The 22,471-nt window shown below is 40.6% G+C and overlaps 1 protein-coding gene across 1 annotated transcript in view; it reads right to left on the reverse strand.

Annotated features, from left to right (window-relative positions):
• cfap221 (cilia and flagella associated protein 221) overlaps positions 1 to 22,471 on the reverse strand; it is a 174,272-nt gene that overhangs the window by 93,488 nt on the left and 58,313 nt on the right. The window contains exons 5-8 of the mRNA XM_072262113.1: positions 19,256 to 19,351; positions 14,463 to 14,563; positions 9,115 to 9,218; positions 5,016 to 5,175 (exon numbers count right to left, since the gene is read on the reverse strand). Of these exons, the coding sequence (XP_072118214.1) occupies positions 5,016 to 5,175; positions 9,115 to 9,218; positions 14,463 to 14,563; positions 19,256 to 19,351 (461 nt within the window). The remainder of the gene's footprint in view (positions 1 to 5,015; positions 5,176 to 9,114; positions 9,219 to 14,462; positions 14,564 to 19,255; positions 19,352 to 22,471) is intronic.

Genomic DNA, 22,471 nt, shown 5'->3' on the forward strand with positions numbered 1-22,471 from the left:
CAAAATGAAGTGTTTCAAGATTAAGTTAATTGAGAAGTTTATAATTTTTCTGATTATTGTCATAAATACCCTCTTATAAAGCTAGTATGACATAGATAAGAATTAATCATTATGACGTGGCTAGGATCATTCTCAACAACATACATAGGTTCAGCATGTCCGAAGATGGTCCTCCAAGAGTCAATAAAATTAGGGAGAAAATTGGATCAGATGGTTAAAACATTAACATATTCTTTTAGTGAAAAATTCAGATATTATTAGAATTTTTCAGTATTTATTTGTAAGATTATAGTACCATTGGCCAAACCAACACTCTTGAACAACCCAACTTCATTTCAGAGGGCAGTTCAGTTCACTCCATTGCTGAGGGTCTGGAGTTAAGTATAGAACAAATCAAGTAAGATTTGCAGAATTTTTGCATCCTATTATTTTTACAATAATCCTTCATTTAAATACATTCAGTTAAGTTTCATTCGACACTTAGGCATGCAATAGATTAAGAAAACTAAAACCTAGCTGAAGTGAAGCACAATTATTTTTATAGTGTTGGTTTTCTTGTGGAATACAGGAAAAATGCCAGACATTTACGAAATACATTATTTTAGTTTCGCGGAGTCATAGAAAAGTACAGCACAGAAAGAGGCATTTTGACCCATCTAGCCCATACTGAAACCATTTATAGTGCCTACTCCCAACAACCTGCACTGAGCCTATAGCCCTCCATATCTCTACTATCCATGTACCTATTTAAACTTCTCTTGCACATTGAAATCAAGCTTGGATGGATCACTTGCGCTGGCTGCTCATTCCACACTCTCATGACCCTCTGAGTTTCCCCTCATGTTCCCCTTAAACTTCTCACCTTTCACCTGAAGCCATGACCTCTGGTTGTAGTCCCACTCAACCCGAGTGGAAAAAGCATATACCGTATCTATGACCCTCAACTTCATATACCTCCATCAAATCTTCTCCCAATCTTCTACGTTCTAAAGAATACAGTCTTAACCTAGTCAATCTTTCCTTATAACTCAGGTCCTCCAGATCTGGCAACATCCTTGTAAATTTTCTCTGCACTCTTTCAAACTTGTTTACATCTTTCCTGTAGTTAGGTGATCAAAAGTACACATTCTACACCCCAATTAGGCCTCATTAACATTTTATACAACTTCAAAATAACATCTCATCTTCTGCACTCAATACATTGATTTATGAAGACCAATGTGCCAAGAACTTTCTTTATGATCTTATCTACCTGTACTGCCACTTTCAACGAATTAAGGACCTGTAAACCAAGATCCCTTTGTTTTACTGCACTCCTCAGTGCCCTACTGTTCACTGTGTAAGACCTACCCAGGTTGGTCCTACTGAGGTGCAAAACCTCGCACTTGTCTGCGTTAAATTCCATCTGCTATTCTTCTGCCCATTTTTTGCCAGCTGATGCAGATTCCTCTGCAAGCCATGACAGTCTTCCTCATTGTCCCCTACACCCCCAATCTTGATGTCACCCACAAATTTGCTCATCAAGTTGATCATCTTATCATCCAGATCATTGATATAGATGACAAACAATGAAGGGCCCAGTACCAATCCCTGTGGCACACCACTAGTCACAGGCCTCCTGTCAGAGAGGCAACCCTCTACTACAACTCTCTGGCTTCTCCCACAGAGCCAAGACTAATCCAGTTTACTACCTTATCCTGACTGTAGAGCGACTGAACCTTCTTGACCAGCCTACGTGTGGGATCTTATCAAATGCCTTACAAAAGTAAATGTAGACATCATCCACTACCTTGCCTCCATCCACTTTCCTGGTAACTTCTTTGAAAAACTCTGTAAGTTGTTCATGACTTAACATGCATGAAGCCATGCTGACTATCCTCAATCAGTCCATGTCTATCCAAATACCTTCCAATAATTTTCCCACAACTGACGTCAGACTCAACTGGTCTATAATTTGCGGGTTTATGTGTAGAGTCCTCTTTTATACAGCAGAACAACACTGGCTATCCTCCAATCCTCTGGTACCTCTCCGGTTACTAAGGATGATTTAAGTATCTCTGCTGGGGGTCTTGCAGTTTCTGGACTGCCTCTCATAGGGTCCAAGGAAACACCTTGTTCTGCCCTGGGCATTTATCTACCCTGACTTGCCTCCAGGTAGGAAACTCCTTCTACTCTGTAATCTGTGCAGGGTTCATGAAATTGATGCTGCTTTGCCTCAATTCTATAGACACTGGATCTGATGCAAAGAATGCATTTAAGATATCAGAAACAAAGAAAAATAGAAAACTTACAGCACAATAAGGCCCTTCGGCCCACAATGCTGTGCCGAACATGTACTTACTTTAGAAATTACCTAGGGTTACCCATAGCCCACTATTTTTCTAAGCACCATTTACCTATCCAGAGGTCTCTTAAGAGACCCTATCGTATCCGCCTCCAGCACTGTTGCTGGCAGCCTGTTCCATGGACTCAGCACTCTCTTCGTAAAATAACTTACCCTTGACATCCCCTCTATACTTACTTCCAAGCACCTTAAAACTGTGCCCTCTCATGTAAGCCATTTCAGCCCTGGGAAAAAGACTCTGACTATCCACACGATCAATGCCTCTCATCATCTTATACACCCCTATCAAGTCATCTCTCAGCCTCCATTGCTCCAAGGAGAAAAGATGGAGTTCACTCAACCTATTCTCATAAGGCATGCTCCCCAATCCAGGCAACATCCTTGTAAATCTCCTCTGCACCCTTTCTATGGTTTCCACGTCCTTCCTGTAGCGAGGCGACCAGAACTGAGCACAGTACTCCAAGTGGGGTCTGATCAGGGTCCTATATAGCTGCAACATTACCATTCAGCTCTTGAACTCAGTCCCACAGTTGATGAAGGCCAATGCACCATATGCCTTCTTAACCACAGAGTCAACCTGCACAGCAGCTTTGAGTGTCCTATGGATTTGGACCCCGAGATTCCTCTGATCCTCCATATGGCAAGAGTCTTACCTTTAATACTATATTCTGCCATCATTTTTGACCTACCAAAATGAACCACCTTACACTTACCTGGGTTGAACTCCATCTGCCACTTCTCAACCCAGTTTTGCATCCTATCGATGTTCCGCAGTAACCTCTGACAGTCCTCCACACTATCCACAACACCCGCAACCTTTGTGTCATCAGCAAACTTACTAACTCATCCCTCCATTTCTTCATCCAGGTCATTTATAAAAATCACAAAGAGAAGGGGTCCCAGAACAGATCCCTGAGGCACACCACTGGTCACCAACCTCCATGCAGAATATGACCCATCTACAACCACTCTTTGTCTTCTGTGGGTAAGCCAATTCTGGCTCCACAAAGCAAGGTCCTCATAGATCCCATGCCTCCTTTACCTGCTTAATAAGCCTTGCATGGGGTACCTTATCAAATGCCTTGCTGAAATCCACATACATTACATCTACTGCTTTACCTTCATCAATGTGTTTAGTCACATCCTCAAAAAATACAACCAGGCTTGTAAGGCACGACTTGCCTTTGCCAAAGTCATGCTGACTATTCCTAATCACATTATGCCTTTCCAAATGTTCAAAAATCCTGCCTCTCAAGATCCTTTCCATCAACTTACCAACCATTGAAGTAAGACTCACTGGTCTATAATTTCCTGGGCTATCTCTACTCCCTTTCTTGAATAAGGGAACAACATCTGCCACCCTCCAATCTTCCGTAACCTCTCCTGTCCTCATTGATGATGCAAAGATCATTGCCAGAGGCTCAGCAATCTCCTCCCTCACCTCCCACAGTAGCTTGGGGTACATCTCGTCTAGTCCCAGAGACTTATCCAACTTGATGCTTTCCAAAAGCTCCAGCACATCCTCTTTCTAAAATGTCTATATGCTCAAGTTTTTCAATCTGCTGTAAGTCATCCCTACAATCCCCAAGATCCTTTTCTGTAGTGAATACTGAAGCAAAGTATTCATTAAGTACCTCTGCTATCTCCTTCGGTTCCATACACACTTTTCCACTGTCACACTTGAATGGTCCTATTCTCTCACGTCTTATCCTCTTGCTCTTCACATACTTGTAGAATGCCTTAGGGTTTTCTTTAATCCTGCTCGAAAAGGCCTTCTCATGGCCCCTTCTGGCTCTCCTAATTTCATTCTTAAGCTCCTTCCTGCTAGCTTTATTATCTTCTAGATCTCTATCATTACCTAGTTTTTTTGAACCTTTTGTAAGCTTTTCTTTTATTCTTGACTAGATTTTCAACAACCTTTGTACACCATGGTTCCTGTACCCTACCATCCTTTCCCTGTCTCATTGGAACATACCTATGCAGAACACCACTCAAGTATCCCCTGAAGATTTGCCACATTTCTGCTTTCTCCATCTGTTTTGGCTCCTCACATGAGTTAACTATTCTGGTCTTTCAGAGTCCAGTTTTGTCCTTTGCAATCCTTTTGCTCTTAACATACCTGTGGAATCCCTTAGGATTCTCCTTCACCTTGTCTGCTAGAGCAACTTTTTGCCTTCTTTTAGTCCTTCTCATTTCTCTTAAGTGTTCTCTTACATTTCTTGGACTCCATAAGGTAAAGATAATAAATTTGTTCCTAATTGCCTATATCTGTTACGCACCTCCTTTTGTTTTTTAACCAAGGCCTCAATATCTCTTGAAAACAAAGGTTCCCTATGTTTGTTATCTTTACCTTTTATTCTGACAGGCATATACAAGGTTTGTACTCTCAAAAGTTTGCTTTCGACGACCTCATTCTTTTGAAGTACACCTTTGCCAGAAGACAGCCTGTCCACACTTGCCAGATCGTTTCTGGCCTTTCACCAATTTAGAATCTCAACCCACAGAATCTCTTTACATATTTACTTTGAAACTAATGACAGTGTGGTCACTGGATGTGACCATATTTCAGGTGACAACTACACTACATCACACATCTTTTGCATTAATAGATACATCTACTGGAAATTCTCCTGAAAGAACAAATAATCCAGCTTTACTGCCTACTACTTACCTAAATTTGTGCCCTGGAGAGTAAATCCCAGTGATAGTACAAATGTAGGGCTTTGCGTTGAACTCTGAAATGATGAGCTGCACCTTACTTTGAGCTGTAGCACGTTCAGATGGTGTATAAGTGACAACAACGTCAATTTGTTCATTAGCTGGTATTATTCCTGTATGATGAAAACCCACAAGTAATCATCCAGACTAACATTTATAAACATGTTACATTCATCAACATAGTTGCACTATTACTTATTATTATTAAGATATCCCCATTTAGAAACAACATTTTTTAACTTTAATCTCCTTATCTTGGATAGATAACCTTAACAATGTTGTTGCTGATCTGCCAAATCCACTTGGGAAAACCCACCAGGAAATTCACAGTTAAGTTATATATAACCATTGTTTCATAGATGACATTGATAGGATACAGTAAGTTTGTACAGTAAGTTATTCGGCCAGCTGGTGGCACAATGACATCAGTGCTGGACGTCGGAGCAAAGACTCCCGAGTTCGAATCCAAGACAGGCCACCCCCCCTCCCCCGAGCACGCTTTCCATCCGTGCCGGGTTGAGCGTCAAGCTAGCCACTCGGCCTTGTTAAAAGAAAAAGGGTCGAGTCAGGAACGTTCATATTGTGACCCGGTTAATCCGAAAGGAGACCAATCCTGACACCACGCGCCAGACAAGAATGGCTGACTGTCTGGTGCGACACGCTAAAAAAAAGTTTGTACAATATCTGTCCTTTATCTGGTTCCATTTTTCACAAGGCACTTGCATCTTGATACAGGCAAGAACATTCAAACAAAGCAGAGTACAACAAGAAATTATAAATCAAATAATGTTAGAAAAGAATGGGACAAACCATGAAAGGGTTTTTTTCTGTGTGGGTAAAAAATAATAAAAATAATAAAATAATAAAATTATAACTTCGACATATCAATTAATTTTACTTATTTAGGTATAAATAACTTCATTCACCCCAACACTGAACTGATTCCACAACATATGAACTCACTTTCAAGGACTACATCTCAAGATTATTTATTACTTATTTATTATTATTGTTTTGTTAGCATCACATACAAAATGCTGGAGGAACCCAGCAGGCCAGGCAGCATCTATGGAAAAGAGTAAACAGTCAACATTTTGGGCCAAGACCCTTCATCAGGACAGGAAAGGAAGGGGGACCAAGTCAGAATAAGAAGGTGGGGGGAGGGGAGGAAGATTACTCTGAAGATTATTATTTTGTTTTTCCTTTTGTATTTGCACAATTTGTTGTTTTTTGCACATTGGTTGTCCTTTGTTTGCGTGTAGTTTCTCATTGATTCTATTGTGTCTCTTTGTACCTACTGTGAATGCCCACAAGAAATATAAAATATAAAATTTACTTTGAACTTTTTAAACTTTGTTAAATATGAACTACCAAATTCACACAAAGATTGACAGTAAAGATCTGAGGATCTGAATTTAATGTCATTATGTTCAGCTACCAATTAATTGAAGTTCATCTGATACAAATTAAAGTTTAGTTAAAGGCCCAGGTATTACAGTATATTTATATGCAATTTGTATATTTGTGAATTTGTAGTATTCTTATAAACATAATTTAGAGAAGATCATGGTTTAAAACTAGGAATGAGCTGAACCAACACAAAAACCACATGTTCTTACTAAAGACTTTAGTTAGACCCATGGAGAACAGTGAGTCCTGTTCACAGTGCTCTCTATGCAGATAAAAGACCAGCTAATGAGTTACACCAGGACTACAACTCTGATACATAGTTTGTTTACAAAAACTCTGAATTATGAGTCATTTGGATTATCTTTTTTGTATTTCAGTAATCAACTTTTATATCAGAAGTATCAAATTCTCAAAAAAAAATTATTCTGCATTTCCAACTCATGTATGTAAAATAAATAAGATTTTAGAATTGTTCAAAAATATGAATATGTTGTATAAATCATATATTACTTAATAAAATTTATGAAGCCATTATTCTGAATGGCATCTTAACAAAATTTTATTAATTTGAATGATTATATGCATCACTCAAATTTGGGATGTGTCTGCATTCTCAAGATCCTATTCACCGTGAGCTGAATTTTACATATCACACCCAATCCATCAGCTGAGCTACTTGCTTCTACCTCTGATATATAACCCATTTCTGTTCCTACTGATAAAATTGACATCTTTGCCTAAGATGATTTCAAGTTTGACTCGCAAACCCGAGGAAATCTGCAGATGCTGTAATTTCAAGCAACACACATCAAAGTTGCTGGTGAACGCAGCAGGCCAGGCAGCATCTCTAGGAAGAGGTACAGTCAATGTTTCAGGCCAAGACCCTTCATCAGGACTAACTGAAAGAAGAGCTAGTAAGAGATTTGAAAGTGGGAGGGGGAGGGGGAGATCCAAAATGATAGGAGAAGACAGGAGGGGGAGGGATGGAGCTAAGAGCTGGACAGTTGATTGGCAGAAGAGATATGAGAGGATCAGGGGACAGGAGGCCTAGGGAGAAAGAAAAGGGGGAGGGGGAAGCCCAGAGGATGGGCAAGGGGTATAGTGAGAGGGACAGAGGGAGAAAAAGAATGTGTGTATATATATATATATATATATATATATATATAAATAAATAAATAACGGATGGGGTACAAGGGGGAGGTGGGGTATTAGCGGAAGTTAGAGAAGTCAATGTTCATGCCATCAGGTTGGAGGCTACCCAGACGGAATATAAGGTGTTGTTCCTCCAACCTGAGTGTGGCTTCATCTTTACAGTAGAGGAGGCCGTGGATAGACATGTCAGAATGGGAATGGGACGTTGAATTAAAATGTGTGGCCACTGGGAGATCCTGCATTCTCCACCTCCAACGGCATCCCATCACTAAGCACATCTTTCCCTCCCCCACCTCTGCTTTCCGCAGGGATCGCTCCCTACGCAACTCCCTTGTCCATTCATCCCTCCCCACCATTCTCCCTCCTGGCACTTATCCTTGTAAGCGGAACAAGTGCTACACATGCCCTTACACTTCCTCCCTCACTACTATTCAGGGCCCCAGACAGTCCTTCCAGGTGAGGCGACACTTCACCTGTAAGTCGGCTGGGGTGATATACTGCATCCGGTGCTCCCGATGTGGCTTTCTATGTATTGGCGAGACCCGACACAGACTGGGAGATCGTTTCGCTGAACACCTACACTCTGTCCACCAGAGAACGCAGGATCTTCCAGTGGCCACACATTTTAATTACCACTCCCATTCCCATTCTGATATGTCTATCCACGGCCTCCTCTACTGTAAAGATGAAGCCACACTCAGGTTGGAGGAACAACACCTTATATTCTGTCTGGGTAGCCTCCAACCTGATGGCATGAACATTGACTTCTCAAACTTCCACTCTCGCCCCACCTCCCCCTCGTACCCCATCCGTTATTTATTTATTTATATACACACATTCTTTTTCTCCCTCTGCCCCTCTCACTATACCCTTTGCCCATCCTCTGGGCTTCCCCCCTCCCCCTTTTCCTTCTCCCTAGGCCTCCTGTCCCATGATCTTCTCATATCCTTTTTGCCAATCAACTTTCCAGCTCTTGGCTCCATCCCTCCCCATCCTGTCTTCTCCGATTATTTCGGATCTCCCCCTCCCCCTCCCACTTTCAAATCTCTTACTAGCTCTTCCTTCAGTTAGTCCTGACGAAGGGTCTCGGCCCGAAATGTCGACTGTACCTCTTTCTACAGATGCTGCCTGGCCTGCTGCGTTCACCAGCAACTTTGATGTGTGTTGCTTCAAGTTTGACTCGTTAGGTTTTAGTGCTCAAACTGCCAAAGAAACTAATGTATTTAAAAATGTAATTCTCAAATCATTTTTCTCTGCTTTTCTGATTTACAACATTGGTGAAAAATTCTTAGAAAATAAAATTCATGCTTTATTAATTTTTTTAACTAAAAGAAGAAGATGTTCTAAGCTTTCAACAATAATTATAATACAGAATTCCACCTAGAAGTTGTTAAACAGTTGGCATTGCACATCTGGTGGGGTGATGAGGAGTGGTATTTATGGTTCAACATCCCTAGTTTGAAATGTTAAAGATTAACAATGTACCCTACCTGATGTAGGCTGAATTTTGAATGCATGATGCAGCTGTGAACAATTCAACTGAAACTCAAAATCAACTGGGCAGCTACATCGCAAAGGAATGATGGTGTCTTTGCTGTAAAATTTAGTAAAATAATATTACTAAGACTTGTGGTTTAAATAAAACACAAAGTTATACATGCTAACAGATCAATCATTGTTTTGGAAATAAAGATTATTTAAAACTATAAAGGAAAGTCAAAGCAGATCCAGTTAATCTTACAGTAAAATAAAGCAGAAACATGTTTATTATCACTGATATTTGTCATGAAAGTTTAAACATATGAGATTCTGCAGATGCTGGAAATCCACAGCAACACACAGAAAATGCTGAAGGAACTCAGCAGATCAGCAGGCATCTATGGAAATGAAAAACTGTAGATATTTTGGGCCAAGACTCTTCATCAGGACTGGAAAAGAAGGGAAGCAAAGCTAGAATGAGAAAGGATAGGATGGAGGGGATGGAATTCAAGCTAGCAAGTGATAGGTGAAGCCAGGTGGGGTAGGAAGCAAGAAGCAGGGAAGTGATCACTGGAGAAGAAGGAATCTAATAGAAAAGAAGAGTGGACCATGGGATAAAGGGAAAAAGGAGGAAGCGATAGGCAGGTAAGGAGAACTGAGAGGAGAGAAGGGAATCACAGTGGGAAATGGAAGAAGAAGGAAGGTGGAGGGGGGAAATTACCGCAAATTAGAGAAATCATTGTTCATGCCATCGGGTTAAAGGCTGCCCAGACAGAATATGAATTGCAGCTCCTCCAACCTGAGAGCGTCCTCACTGTGGCTGTAGAGGCCACCAACTGACATTTTGGAATGGAATTGGGGACTGAAATTAAAATGGCTGTCCACTGGGAAATCCTGCTTTTTGCAGATAGAGCAAAGGAACTCAACAAAGAGGTCCCCCAATCTATGTATGTCAGGTCTCACCAATGGAGAGGCAGCATCGGGAGTAAAACATAGAAACATAGAAAATCTACAACACAATACAGGCCCTTCAGCCCACAATGCTGTGCTGAACATATACTTACTTTAGAAATTGCTGAGGGTTACCCATAGCCCTCTATTTTTCTAAGCTCCATATACCTATCCAGGAGTCTCTTAAAAGATCCTATTGTATCCGCCTCCACCACCGTTGCCAGCAGCCCATTCTACGCACTCACCACTCTCTGCATAAAAAACTTACCCCTGACATCTCCTCTGTACCTACTTCCAAGCACCTTAAAACTGTGCCCTCTCATGTTAGCCTTTTCAGCCCTGGGAAAAAGCCTCTGTCTATCCACATGATCAATGCCTCTCATCATTTTATACACCTCTGTCTGGTCAGCTCTCATCCTCCGTCGCTTCAAGGAGAAAAAGCCAAGTTCACTCAACCTATTCTCATAAGGCATGCTCCCCAATCCAGGCAACATCCTTGTAAATCTCCTCTGCATTCTTTCTATAGTTTCCACATCCTTCCTGTAGTGAGGTGATCAGAACTGAGCACAGTACTCCAAGTGGGGTCTGACCAGGATCCTATATAGCTGCAACATTACCTCTTGGCTCCTAAAGTTGATGAAGGCCAATGCACCATATGGCTTCTTAATCACAGAGTCAGCCTGCACTGCAGCTTTGAGTGTCTAATGGACTCGGACCCCAAGATCCCTCTGATCCTCCACAATGCCAAGAGTCTTACCATTGATACTCTATTCTGCCATCATATTTGACCTACCAAAATGAACCACCTCACACTTACCTGGTTTGAACTCCATCTGCCACTTCTGAGCCCAGTTTTGCATCCTATTGATGTCCCACTGTAATCTCTGCCAGCCCTCCACACTATCTACAACACCCCCAACATTTGTGTCATCAGCAAATTTACTAGCCCATCTCTCCACTTCCTCATCCAGGTCAATTATAAAAATCACAAAGAGATGAAGTGGTCCCGGAACAGATCCTTGAGGCACACCACTGGTCACTGACATCCATGCAGAATATGACCTGTCTACAACCACTCTTTGCCTTCTGTGGGCAAGCCAATTCTGGATCCACAAAGAAATGTCTCCTTGGATCCCATGCCTCCTTACTTTCTCAATAAGCCTTGCACGGGGCATCTTATCAAATGCCTTGCAATACACAGAGAACTACAATTTTCAATAACAATACATTAACAAAATAAATAGTGCAAAGAGAGCAAAATATTCTGGTAGTTTCATGGGTTCATGAACCATTCAGACATCTGATTGTGGAGAGGAAGAAGTTGTTCCTAAAATGCTGAGTATGCATCATCAGGCTCCTGTATCTTCTCCCTAATGCTAGTAATGAGGAGAGGCCATGTCCTGGATTAAAAATCTGATCCTAAAGAAAAAAAGACCTAGCCTGCCCAACCTCCCCCTTTTACTCAATCCTCAGGTCTTGGCAATATTCTTGCACGTCCATGTGTGATCTCAGGGTTAATTCTCCAAAATGAGTTTTGCCAAGGAACAGAGTTTGAAACACCTCACTTCACTTCAAGCAGCTTCACTGAAATTTATTTTGGGTTCCAGCTACAACGTTAAACTCTAAGTAGGATGAGGACCATCTTGCCATTAGCAACCTGACTTCTATATGTGGGGTTTCTTCCAAAACAAAAAGTATTGGTTAGCCCTTCACTGTTGCATAAGGTAACAGATGCAGTATCTTGAATATTAAATATATTCCCATTTTTCCTGCCACAGAGCAATGGACAGACAGGATATCTAGTCATACAAGTTCACACCTTTTACTATTCAGCTATCTCATCTGCTGACTATCACAGCACGAACTTAGCCATAATGATAAACTAAAAATGAACATAAATTCAGTATTCCTAGCCAAGTTTATAAACACAAACAAGTTAAATATCATAAAAATGTCAACAAAGATTCTTGGCTTTTAGATGTAGATTTGACTCTCCTTGGTATTCCTATACAAAACTACCATGGCAGTTCTAAAAGACAGGTAGAAAGCAGCAGAATGTACTGCCATAAAGTTGCTGTTGATGACTTTAATCTTCACATAGCTTTGAGAAATCTATTTGGTAAAGTAGTTGTAATGGGGAATGCATAGAATGTATTCAGGACAGATTCTTAGAACAATATACTGTATATTGAACATATTTTATATGGAATCAACTGTGGATCAAGCTGTTATAGATACGGTCATTCATGATAAAGGAGGATAAATTAATTTAATCCTCTTTGCATCATGTATTGCCCACAGGTGTGAAAGCAGAGTAGTAAATTACTGTGCAAGGCTTACTGAAAATTAATCTGGTCCTCAATGTTTCTAGTCAATATGCGCAGACATTTCAAGAGAATATCAAAATATTTCCTTAAGAAGGCAAATGCAATATTCACATTTATTTCAAGAGGAATAGAATATAAAACAAGAAGATAATGATGAAGCTTTATAAGACACTAGTCAGGCCACACTTGGAGTACTGTCAACAGTTTTGGGCCCTTATCTCAGAAAGGATGTGTTGTCATTGGAGAGAGTCCAGAGGAGGTTCACAAGGATGATTCCAGGAATGAAGGGGTTAACATATGAGGAGCTTTTGGCAGCTTTGGGCCTGTACTCACTGGAATTTAATAGAATGTGGAGGGGGGGCGGATTTCATTGAAACCTACTTAATGTTGAAAGGACTAGATAAGGTGGATGTGGAGAGGATGTTTCCTCTGATGGGTGTATCCAGAACTAGAGGGCACAACCTCAAAATTAAGGGGTGACCTTCTAGAAGAGAAGTGAGGAAGAACATTTTTAGCCAAAGAGTGGTGAACCTGTGGAGTGCTCTGCCACAGACTGTGGTGGAGACTAAGTGGGTGGGTATATTCAAAGTGGAGGTCGATAGATTCCTGATTGGTCAGGGCATGAAGGGATATGGTAAGAGGGCAAGTGTATGGGGTTGAATGGGATCCAGGATTAGCCATGATGAAATAGTGGAGCAGATTCGATGGGCTGAGTGGCCTAATTCTGCTCCTATGTCTTATGGCCTTAGATCATCATAACTGAGATCAGTATGTAATCCGTTCATTCTTTTTCATATCTTCTCGCAATATTAGAATACAGATTCCTTAAGGTTGTCATAGCCAGGTGAGGTATTGGGAGTAAGCTTCCATTACCTATTAAATGCTCCTTCAAGAACCACTAGATTCTGGAATGGTTCCAGAAGACTGGAAAATTGCAAACGTCACTCAACTCCTCAACAAGGGAGAGAGACAGAAGGAAGGGAACTATATGCCAGTTAGCTTGACCTAAGTGGTCGGGAAGATGTTAGAGTCAATTATTAAGGATGAAGTCTCAGGGTACTTGTAGTCACACGATTTCCTCAAGGGAAAATCTTGCCTGACAAATCTGTTGGAATTCTTTGAAGAAATAACAAGCAGAAGAATTGGTCGATGTTGTGTATTTGGATTTTCAGAAGGTCTTTGACAAGGTGCCACATATGAGGCTGCTTAACAAGCTACGAGCCCATGGTATTACAGAAAAGATTCTAGCATGGATAAAGCGGTGGCTGATTGGCAGGAGCCAAAGAGTGGGAATAAATGGAGCCTTTTCTGGTTGGCTGCCAGAGACGAGTAGTGTTCCAAAGGGGTCTGTGTTGGGTCCAAATCTTTTTACGTTATATGTCAATGATTTGGATGATGGAATTGATGACATTGCAAAGCTTGCAGATGATTTGAAGATAGGTGGAGGGGCAGGTATTTTGGAGAAGTAGAGAGGCTACAGAAGGACAGGCAGAAAGGGCAAAGAAATAGCAGTTGGAATACAGTTTCAGGAAGTGAATGGTCCTGTACTTCGGTAGAGGAAATCTAAAGAGTTGACTGTTTTCTAAATGGAGAGAAAATACAAAAAAAAATTGAAGCGCAAAGTGACTTGAGAGTCATTGTGCAGGGTTCCCTAAAGGTTAACTTGAAGGTTGACTCTGCGGTGCAGAAGGCAAATGAAATGTTAGCATTCATTTCATGAGGACTAGAATATAAAAGCAAGGATGAGTCTATATAAAGCGCTGGTGAGGTCCCACTTGGGGTATTGTGTATGGGGTTGAATGGGATCCAGGATCAGCCATGATGAAATGGTGGAGCAGATTCAATGGGCTAAGTGGACTAATTCTGCCCTTGTATCTTATGGTCTTATACTGCATGTCAATCACTTAACACGTTATGATATATAACATCCGCATCTAGATGTAATGCTAAAAAAGTAAGAAAGGTAGACATTATTATTCCAATATATCTATAGGTACAACACAAAGAACATAAAATTCAATAATTAGTAAAGAAATAGTAAAGACCTTCAAAAATAGAAAAAAGTAATTATATAATCTTACCTTTGCCCAAGAGAGACATCAGTTATATTTATGTGAGCAGGAAAATCCACTATGTTTGCAACAGGATATGCATGTATAGGAATGAGTAGTGTTTCATCTTCCTGCAAAAATATGAATGTTAAAAATTAAAATGAGGAAAAAAATGCACCCAGAAAATAGTGGCAATCAAACAGACCTTAGAGAAATTATCAGTTTTTGAAGAATAACAGTATAAAATTAAAAGCAAATTTGGGGTTTACGCATAAGCATAGTTTAGCCAGAAAATCCTCAAAACTGACAGTTATCTAGTTAACAATCTCATGACCTGCTCTCAGACAATAACAAGAAATTGGTTCTATTAATCAAAATTTAAGAAAAGAATAAGCTGAGTTTACTTCTAAATGCTCCCCACAGGTTACGGTTTTTGCATAAGATCTTGAGTTTCTAATAGGATATGAATTACTAGTTACTGCTTAGCAAATTCCTGGCACAAAACTGGTAAATTTATGGGTGGTTTGTAACTCAATCAGCTAAGAATTACAAATTCTAATTTATTTCAAAAAATATTTTATATGCTTTAAATTACACACATCTGATATTTTAATTTTCACCATATACACAACTGATCTTTTATTTCTAAATCCTGGTAAAATACTTAATATACAAGCTACCAGTTATGTTATTTCTTTCCTATTCGAACTGAATCTGACACTAACTAACATCTGAACATCCGAGTGTTTGACTACAAAATATACTGGATATGTCTGCACACTTCCTCATTATCAGTGTCTTGGCCCATTGCTTTGTAGCTGACTGCAACATCTAATCTAGTAACATACCATGAATCTATGCACTTGATCTGAGAATTTCTTCTGTTACAGTTTGTCACAGAGAATGAAGTAAATTCAACCAATCAGGAATAAGATTATCAGGATTATTGTTTAGGGATAACTATATACAGTTATTTGTTTCACTTTAGTACTCTTTTCTTGCTGCAAACAGACTCAAGGTCCTCTATTACCTATCCAAAAGAGTTTGCATAGTGACAATGGCACAGAACAAGAATATTTATAAATCCACACACTGTTTCACTGCTGATATTCACGGCTAAATTTAATAAGTTCCTCGACTCACTAACGGAGCACTAAGACTCTTCTTAAGCTTTGAGGAGCACTTAGCCAAGCACAAGAACAGGTACAGAATGGAGAGATAGACAGACAGATGAGCAGATTAAACTGTGTTTGACACGGACAGTGTGGGCCGAAAGGCCTGTTTCTACTCTGTCCTGTTTTGTGTTCTATGTTTGTTTACTATCAGCTGATAAATGCTGCCAAGCTCAGAAGGTACAGAATTACTTCCTGAAAGTGCTCACAAGCTCCAGAAATCAGGAAACAAGATAAATGACCAACTCCCTGATTATAGTATTATTTTTACATCTGTACATTCCAAAATCATTATCTGCTAATGCAGAATTGACAGTTAATTGACCTGTAATACATGGCATACTGGTTATATTCGAATGGTAAACAAAGAAGTTAACTGCAAAGGGTGAGCATGACCAATTGCCAGTCAAAAGGTGATCACAATAATACTTCCAACAATCTTCTCCAGGTAAGTCTGTACCCACTGATTCCTACAATAATTTTCCATTGTCCTTGTATAATGTTTCAGTCTTTACCAAATTCTGATAGCGAATTCAAAGATTCAAAGTATATAGGTATGCAGTATACAACCCTGAGATTTGGCTTTCCACAGACAGCCATGAAACAAAATAATACCATGGAAGTTTTCTCTAGGAAGAGGTACAGTTGGCATTTCGGGCCAAGACCCTTCGTCAGGATGCAGGGTCTCGGCCTGAAACGCCGACTGTACCTCTTCTTAGAGATGCTGCCTGGCCTGCTGCGTTCACCAGCAACTTTGATGTGTGTTGCTTGAATTTCCAGCATCTGGAGAATTCCTCGTGTTTACCATGGAAGTTTTCGTCTTTTTTCCCAGTCCTGATGAAGGGTCTTGGCCCAAAATGTCAACTGTTTATTCTTTTCCATAGATGCTACCTAGCTGCAGAGTTCTTCCAGCATTTTGTGTCTGCTGCTTGAATTCCCAGCACCTGCAGATTTTCTTGTCTTTGTAACACCATGGAACTCATTCAAAGAAAACATCAAACACCCAAAACGCAAATAAAGAACAAATCACACAAACAGCGAAAAACATAGAATATAAAACATCCAACCACAGAGTCACTGAAACAGTCGAGGAGTGCTCAGTTTAGTTCAATTTAGCACTATGTCATTTGCTGACTGTGGCCGCAGAGCCACTACGTTGCAATCAAAATTGCACGAAATAGCAACCAAAAAAGCAGAAAGTAACCAGAAACCTGAAACACATAACAACATGAACCAGTGTCCAATCCATAACCTGTCAATTAAACCATTCCCAAGACCCAAGATTCCAGCACTAGTGAGTGAGAGGGAGAGATCTGGTCAAATGTAGGCCCCCTCCTCCAGCTTAGTCGTAGAATCATATTTGAAAGAAATAGAAGTAAAAGAAGTAATTTCATGAACAGTCTGAAAGACATCGTCATTGGTTATGCTGTTTGTAGGCACCATCTTCTTTAGCACATTCTCCACAGCTCCTATTAGTGCACCATCCATTCCATGAAATGAGTGTTAATTCTTCAAAGTTCTCCTTTTGCTTTATAAAATACCAGACGTTGTATTGTACTTATTTTTACAACTCACTAATTCAACCAAACATCCATAGTTATGATAAGAAACATTTTCATTTATTTTGCCTGAACAATGATATTCTAATAGACTGAGTCAGAGAGCTGTACAGCAGAGGAACAGACCCTTCAGCCATGAATTCTGCATGGAATTTTATTCTCGCCATTTTCCCATCAACTCCTACAGATTATATCTCTCATCTCAGGACAATTTACACCAGCTAATTAACCTATAAACCCAAACATTTTGAAATGTGGGTAGAAAATGGAACACCTGGACGAAACTCAATGTCACAGGGAAAATGTGCACGATACACAGATGGCACCAGAGATCACAATTAAAGTTCAAAGTTCAATGCAAATTTATTATCAAAGTTCATATATATCACCGTCTCCAACCCTGAGATTCATTTTCTTGCAGGCATTCACAGTCAATACAAGAAACACAATAGAATCAATGAAAGACCACACCCAACAGGACAGGCAAACAAGAAGAAAGGAAAATAAATAAATAAGCAATCAATTTCAATAACATGAGATGAAGAGTCCTTGAAAGTGAGTCCATAGGCTGAGGGAACAGTTCAGTGATGAGGTGAGTGAAGTTGAGTAAAGTTATTCCCTCTGGTTGAAGAATCTGATGGTTGAGGGGTAGTAACTGTTCCTGGACCTGGTGATGTGGGTCCTGAGGCTTCTGTATCTTCCTCCTGATGGAAGAAGAGAGAAGAGACCATGGCCTTGATGATGCTGGCTGCTTTCCTACAATAGTGCTCCTTGCAGATGTGCTCAATGATGGGGAAGGCTTTACCCACGATGGACTGAGTTGTACCCACAAACATGACAAAATAAGGAATACATAAACACCAGTGCTGAAGAAGGGTTGTGGCCTGAAACGTTGACTGTTTTGTTTCTTCTGTAGTTGCTGCTTGGCCTGTTGAGTTCCTCCAGCAGGAACTTTGAGTGTGTTACTTTGGGTTGTATCCACAACATTTTGTAGGCATCTTTGCTCAAGGGCATTGGTGCTTCCATACCAGGTTGTGATGCAGGCAGTCAGTACATTCTTCACTACACATCTATAGAAGTTTGTCAAAGTTTCAGATGACATGCTGAATCTATGCAAACTTTGAAGAAAGTAGAAGTGCTTCCTTCATAATTGCACTTATGTGCTGGACCCAAGACTGATCCTGACAACAAAGACTCTCTACACTTCTGATTTCCTGAAGAGTACTGGCTTACAGAGCTCCAGTTTCCTCCTCCTGAAGTCAATAATCAGCTTCACAGTCTTGCTGACATTGACAAAGAGGTTGTTGTTGTGGCACCATTCTGCCAGATTTTTAATCTCCCTGATTTGTCACCACCTTTGATTTGGCCAATGATAGTGGTGTTGTCAGCAGATTTAAATATGGCATTGGAGCTGGGCTTAGCCACACGGTCATAAATTTAAAGCGAGTAGAACATGGGGCTAAGCACACAGCCTTGTAGTACACCTGTGCTGATGGAGATTGTGGAGGAGATGTTGTTGCTAATCCAAACTGACTGACGTCTGCAAGTGAGGAAATCGAGGATCCAGTTGCAGAAGGATGTATCGATGCCTATGCCTTGAAGCTTATTGATTAGTTTCGAGAGGATAATAGTATTGAATGCCAAACAGCAGTCAATGCAGAGCATCCTGATGTATGTGTCTTAGCTGTCAAGATGTTTCAGGGTTGAGAGAAGAGCAAATGAAATGGTAACTACTGTTGACCTGTTGTGACAGGATTGAAGGCACATTGGAGAGGATCCAAGTCACTTCTAAAGGAAGAGTTGACATGTTTCATCAACAATCTTTGACTAAACTTAGAACATTAGAGCTGCACCACTCTGCTCCCTGTTATGATGTATAGGCATTGCTGTATTGAATAATTTTGTGTTTCACAAACACAATCCAATTATTATATGAAGGAAGGGCAAGCCAAAAAGAAAGTATCTACAAGCATGCACACATAAAAATTGCTGGTGAACGCAGCAGGCCAGGCAGCATTCTATCCAAGGAGCAGTCACTCCAAAAGGCACCTTGCACAACAGCCATTACCTGGGAAACAACTTAAAGACTTACCTTACAATGAATGCGAATGCAGTCATAATAATATCGCCATTCATTAGGGCAGAAATCAACTGTAACTATTAATGATATTCCAGGCACCAAGTGATTCTGCATGATAAATTACAAAATTAATTACTTCCTCAAAAATATAATACATATTTAAAATATAATGTACAGTAAAACTCCTGTTAATGTGGCACTCAAAGGAATTTGGTGGTGCTGGATATTATTCCTATTAATATGCCAACATATTTTTAAATTGCATAACAAGTTCTCCAAAAAAGCCTGTTGAATTTTAAGGGAGCACAGTAAACAGCCACCTTGCTTTCACCAAAACTTCGCATTTCCACTTCTCCTTGTATTCATCATCATCATGTGCCATGTCATATGACGTGGACGATCACGGTCTTTCCGTGACTATGATTGTTCTTCGCAATTTTTTCCATATAAGTGGTCTGCCATTGCTTTCCTCTGGGCAATGTACTTACAAATCAGGTGACACCAACCACTCTCAATACGCTTCGGAGATCATCTGCCTGGCATCAGTGGTCACATAACCAGTACTTGTGACAGGCACCAGCTGCTCATACTACCATCCACCAGAATCCGAAACAGGTTTATTATCACTGGCACATGACATGAAATTTGTTAACTTAGCAACAGCAGTTCAATACAATACATAATGTAGAAGAAAAAAAATAATAAATAAAATAATAATAATTATAAATAAGTAAATCAGTTACAGTATACATATATCGAATAGATTAAAAAATGTGCAAAAAATAGAACCACTTTATATTTAAAAAGTGAACTAGTGTCCAAGAGTTCAATATCCATTTAGGAATAGAATGGCAGAGGGGAAGAAGCGTTTCCTGAATCGCTGAGTGTGTGCCTTCAGGCTTCTGTACCTTTTACCTGATGGTAACAGTGAGAAAAGCGCATGCCCTGGGTGCTGGAGGTCCATAATAATGGACGCTGCCTTTCGGAGACACTGCTCCCTGAAGATGTCCTGGGTACTTTGTAGGCTAGTACCCAAAATGCAGCTGACTAGATTTACAACCCTTTGCAGCTTCTTTCGGTCCTGTGCAATAGGCCCCCCCCCCCCCCCACAAACCAGACAGTGATGCAGGCTGTCAGAATGCTCTCCACGGTATATCTATATAAGTTTTTGGGTGTATTTGTTGACACTCCAAATCTCTTCAAACTCCTAATGAAGTATAGCCACTGTCTTACCTTCTTTATAACGATATCCATTTTTTAAAAGTATATAAAGGGTAAAAGAGAGTCGAGGGTAGATATAAGATCAATACAAAATGACACTGGAGATATTGTAATGAGAGATGCAGAGATGGCAGAGGAACTGAATGCGTATTTTGCATCAGTCTTTACAGTGTAAGATGTCTGCAGTATACCGGACATTCAAGAGTGTCAGGGAAGTGAAGTTCGTGCAGTGAAAATTACAACTGGGAAGATAATGTAGGAAGCTGAATGATTTGAGGGTGGATAAAACTCCTGGACCTGATGGAATGCACCCTTGGGTTCTGAAGGAAGTAACTGGAGAGATTGCGGAGGCATTAATGATGATCTTTCAAGAATCGATAGATTCCGGCATTGTACCGGAGGACTGGAAAATTGCAAACGTTATTCCACTATTTAAGAAGGGTGGGAGGCAGCAGAAGGGAAACTATAGACCTGTTAGCCTGACATCAGTGGAAGTTGTTGGAATCGATTTTTAGGGATGAGATTACGGAGTACCTGGTGGCACATGATAAGATAGGACGAAGCCAGCATAGTTTCCTGAAAGGAAAGTCCTGCCTGACAAACCTAATGCAATTTTTTGAGGAAATTACAAGCAGGGTTGATGAAGGAGGTGCACTGGACATGGTGTACTTGTATTTTCAGAAGGCCTTTGACAAGGTGCCGCACATGAGGCTGCTTAGCAAGATAAGAGACCATGGAATCACAGGGAAATTACAAGCGTGGGTGGAGCATTGGCTGGTCAGCAGAAAACAGAGAGTGGCAATAAAGGGATCCTATTCTGGCTCGCTGCCGGCTACCAGTGGAGTTCCACAGGGGTCAGTGTTGGGACCGCTGCTGTTTACAATGTATGTCAATGATTTGGACTATGGTATCAATGGATTTGTGGCTAAATTTGATGCTGATACAAAAATAAAGTGGAGGAGCGGGTAGTGTTGAGGAAACAGAGAGCCTGCAAAGAGACTTAGATAGTTTAGGGGAATGGGCAAAGAAGTGGCAAATGAAATACAATACAGTATTAGAAAGTGTGTAGGCGTGCGCTTTGGTGGAAGAATTAAACGGGCAGACTATTATTTAGATGGAGAGGGAACTGAAAATGCAGAGATGCAAAGGAATTTGGGAGTCCTTATGCAAGATACCCTAAAGGTTAACCTCCAGGTTGAGTCGGTTGTGAAGAAGGCAAATGCAATGTTGGCATTCATTTCTAGGGGTAGAGAATAAAAGAGCAGGGATGTGATGTTGAGGCTCTATGAGGTACTCGTGAGACCACACTTGGAGTATTGTGTGCAGTTTTGGGCTCCTTATTTTAGAAAGGATATACTGACATTGGAGAGGATTCAAAGAAGATTCACGAGGATGATTCCAGGAACGAAAGGGTTACCGTATGAGGAATGTCTGGCAGCTCTTGGGCTGTATTCCCTGGAGTTCAGGAGATTGAGGGGGGATCTCAAAGAAACATTCAGAATGTTAAAAGGCCTGAACAGATTAGATATGGCAAAGTTATTTCCCATGGTAAGGGATTCTAGGACAAGAGGGCATGACTTCAGGATTGAAGGTTGTCCTTTTAGAACTGAGATGTGGAGAAATTACTTTAGTCAGAGGGCGGTAAATCTGTGAATTTTGTTGCCACGAGCGGCTGGGGAGGCTAAGTCATTGGGTGTATTTAAGGCATAGATAGATAGGTTCATGATTTGCCCGGGCATCAAAGGGTATGAGGAGAAGGCAGGGGAGTGGGGATGACTGTAAAAATTGGATCAGCCCACAATCAGCTTACGAAAGCTTCAAAATTCTAGGTAATGATAGAGATCTAGAAGATTATAAAGCTAGCCGGAAGGAGCTTAAAAATTACATCAGGAGAGCCAGAAGGGGCCATGAGAAGGCCTTGGTGCACAGGATAAAGGAAAACCCCCAAGGCATTCTACAAGTATGTGAAAAGCAAGAGGATAAGACGTGAGAGAATAGGAGCAATCA

Source organism: Mobula birostris, chromosome 6 (genome assembly GCF_030028105.1).
Source record: "Mobula birostris isolate sMobBir1 chromosome 6, sMobBir1.hap1, whole genome shotgun sequence".
Lineage (NCBI taxonomy): Eukaryota > Metazoa > Chordata > Chondrichthyes > Myliobatiformes > Myliobatidae > Mobula > Mobula birostris.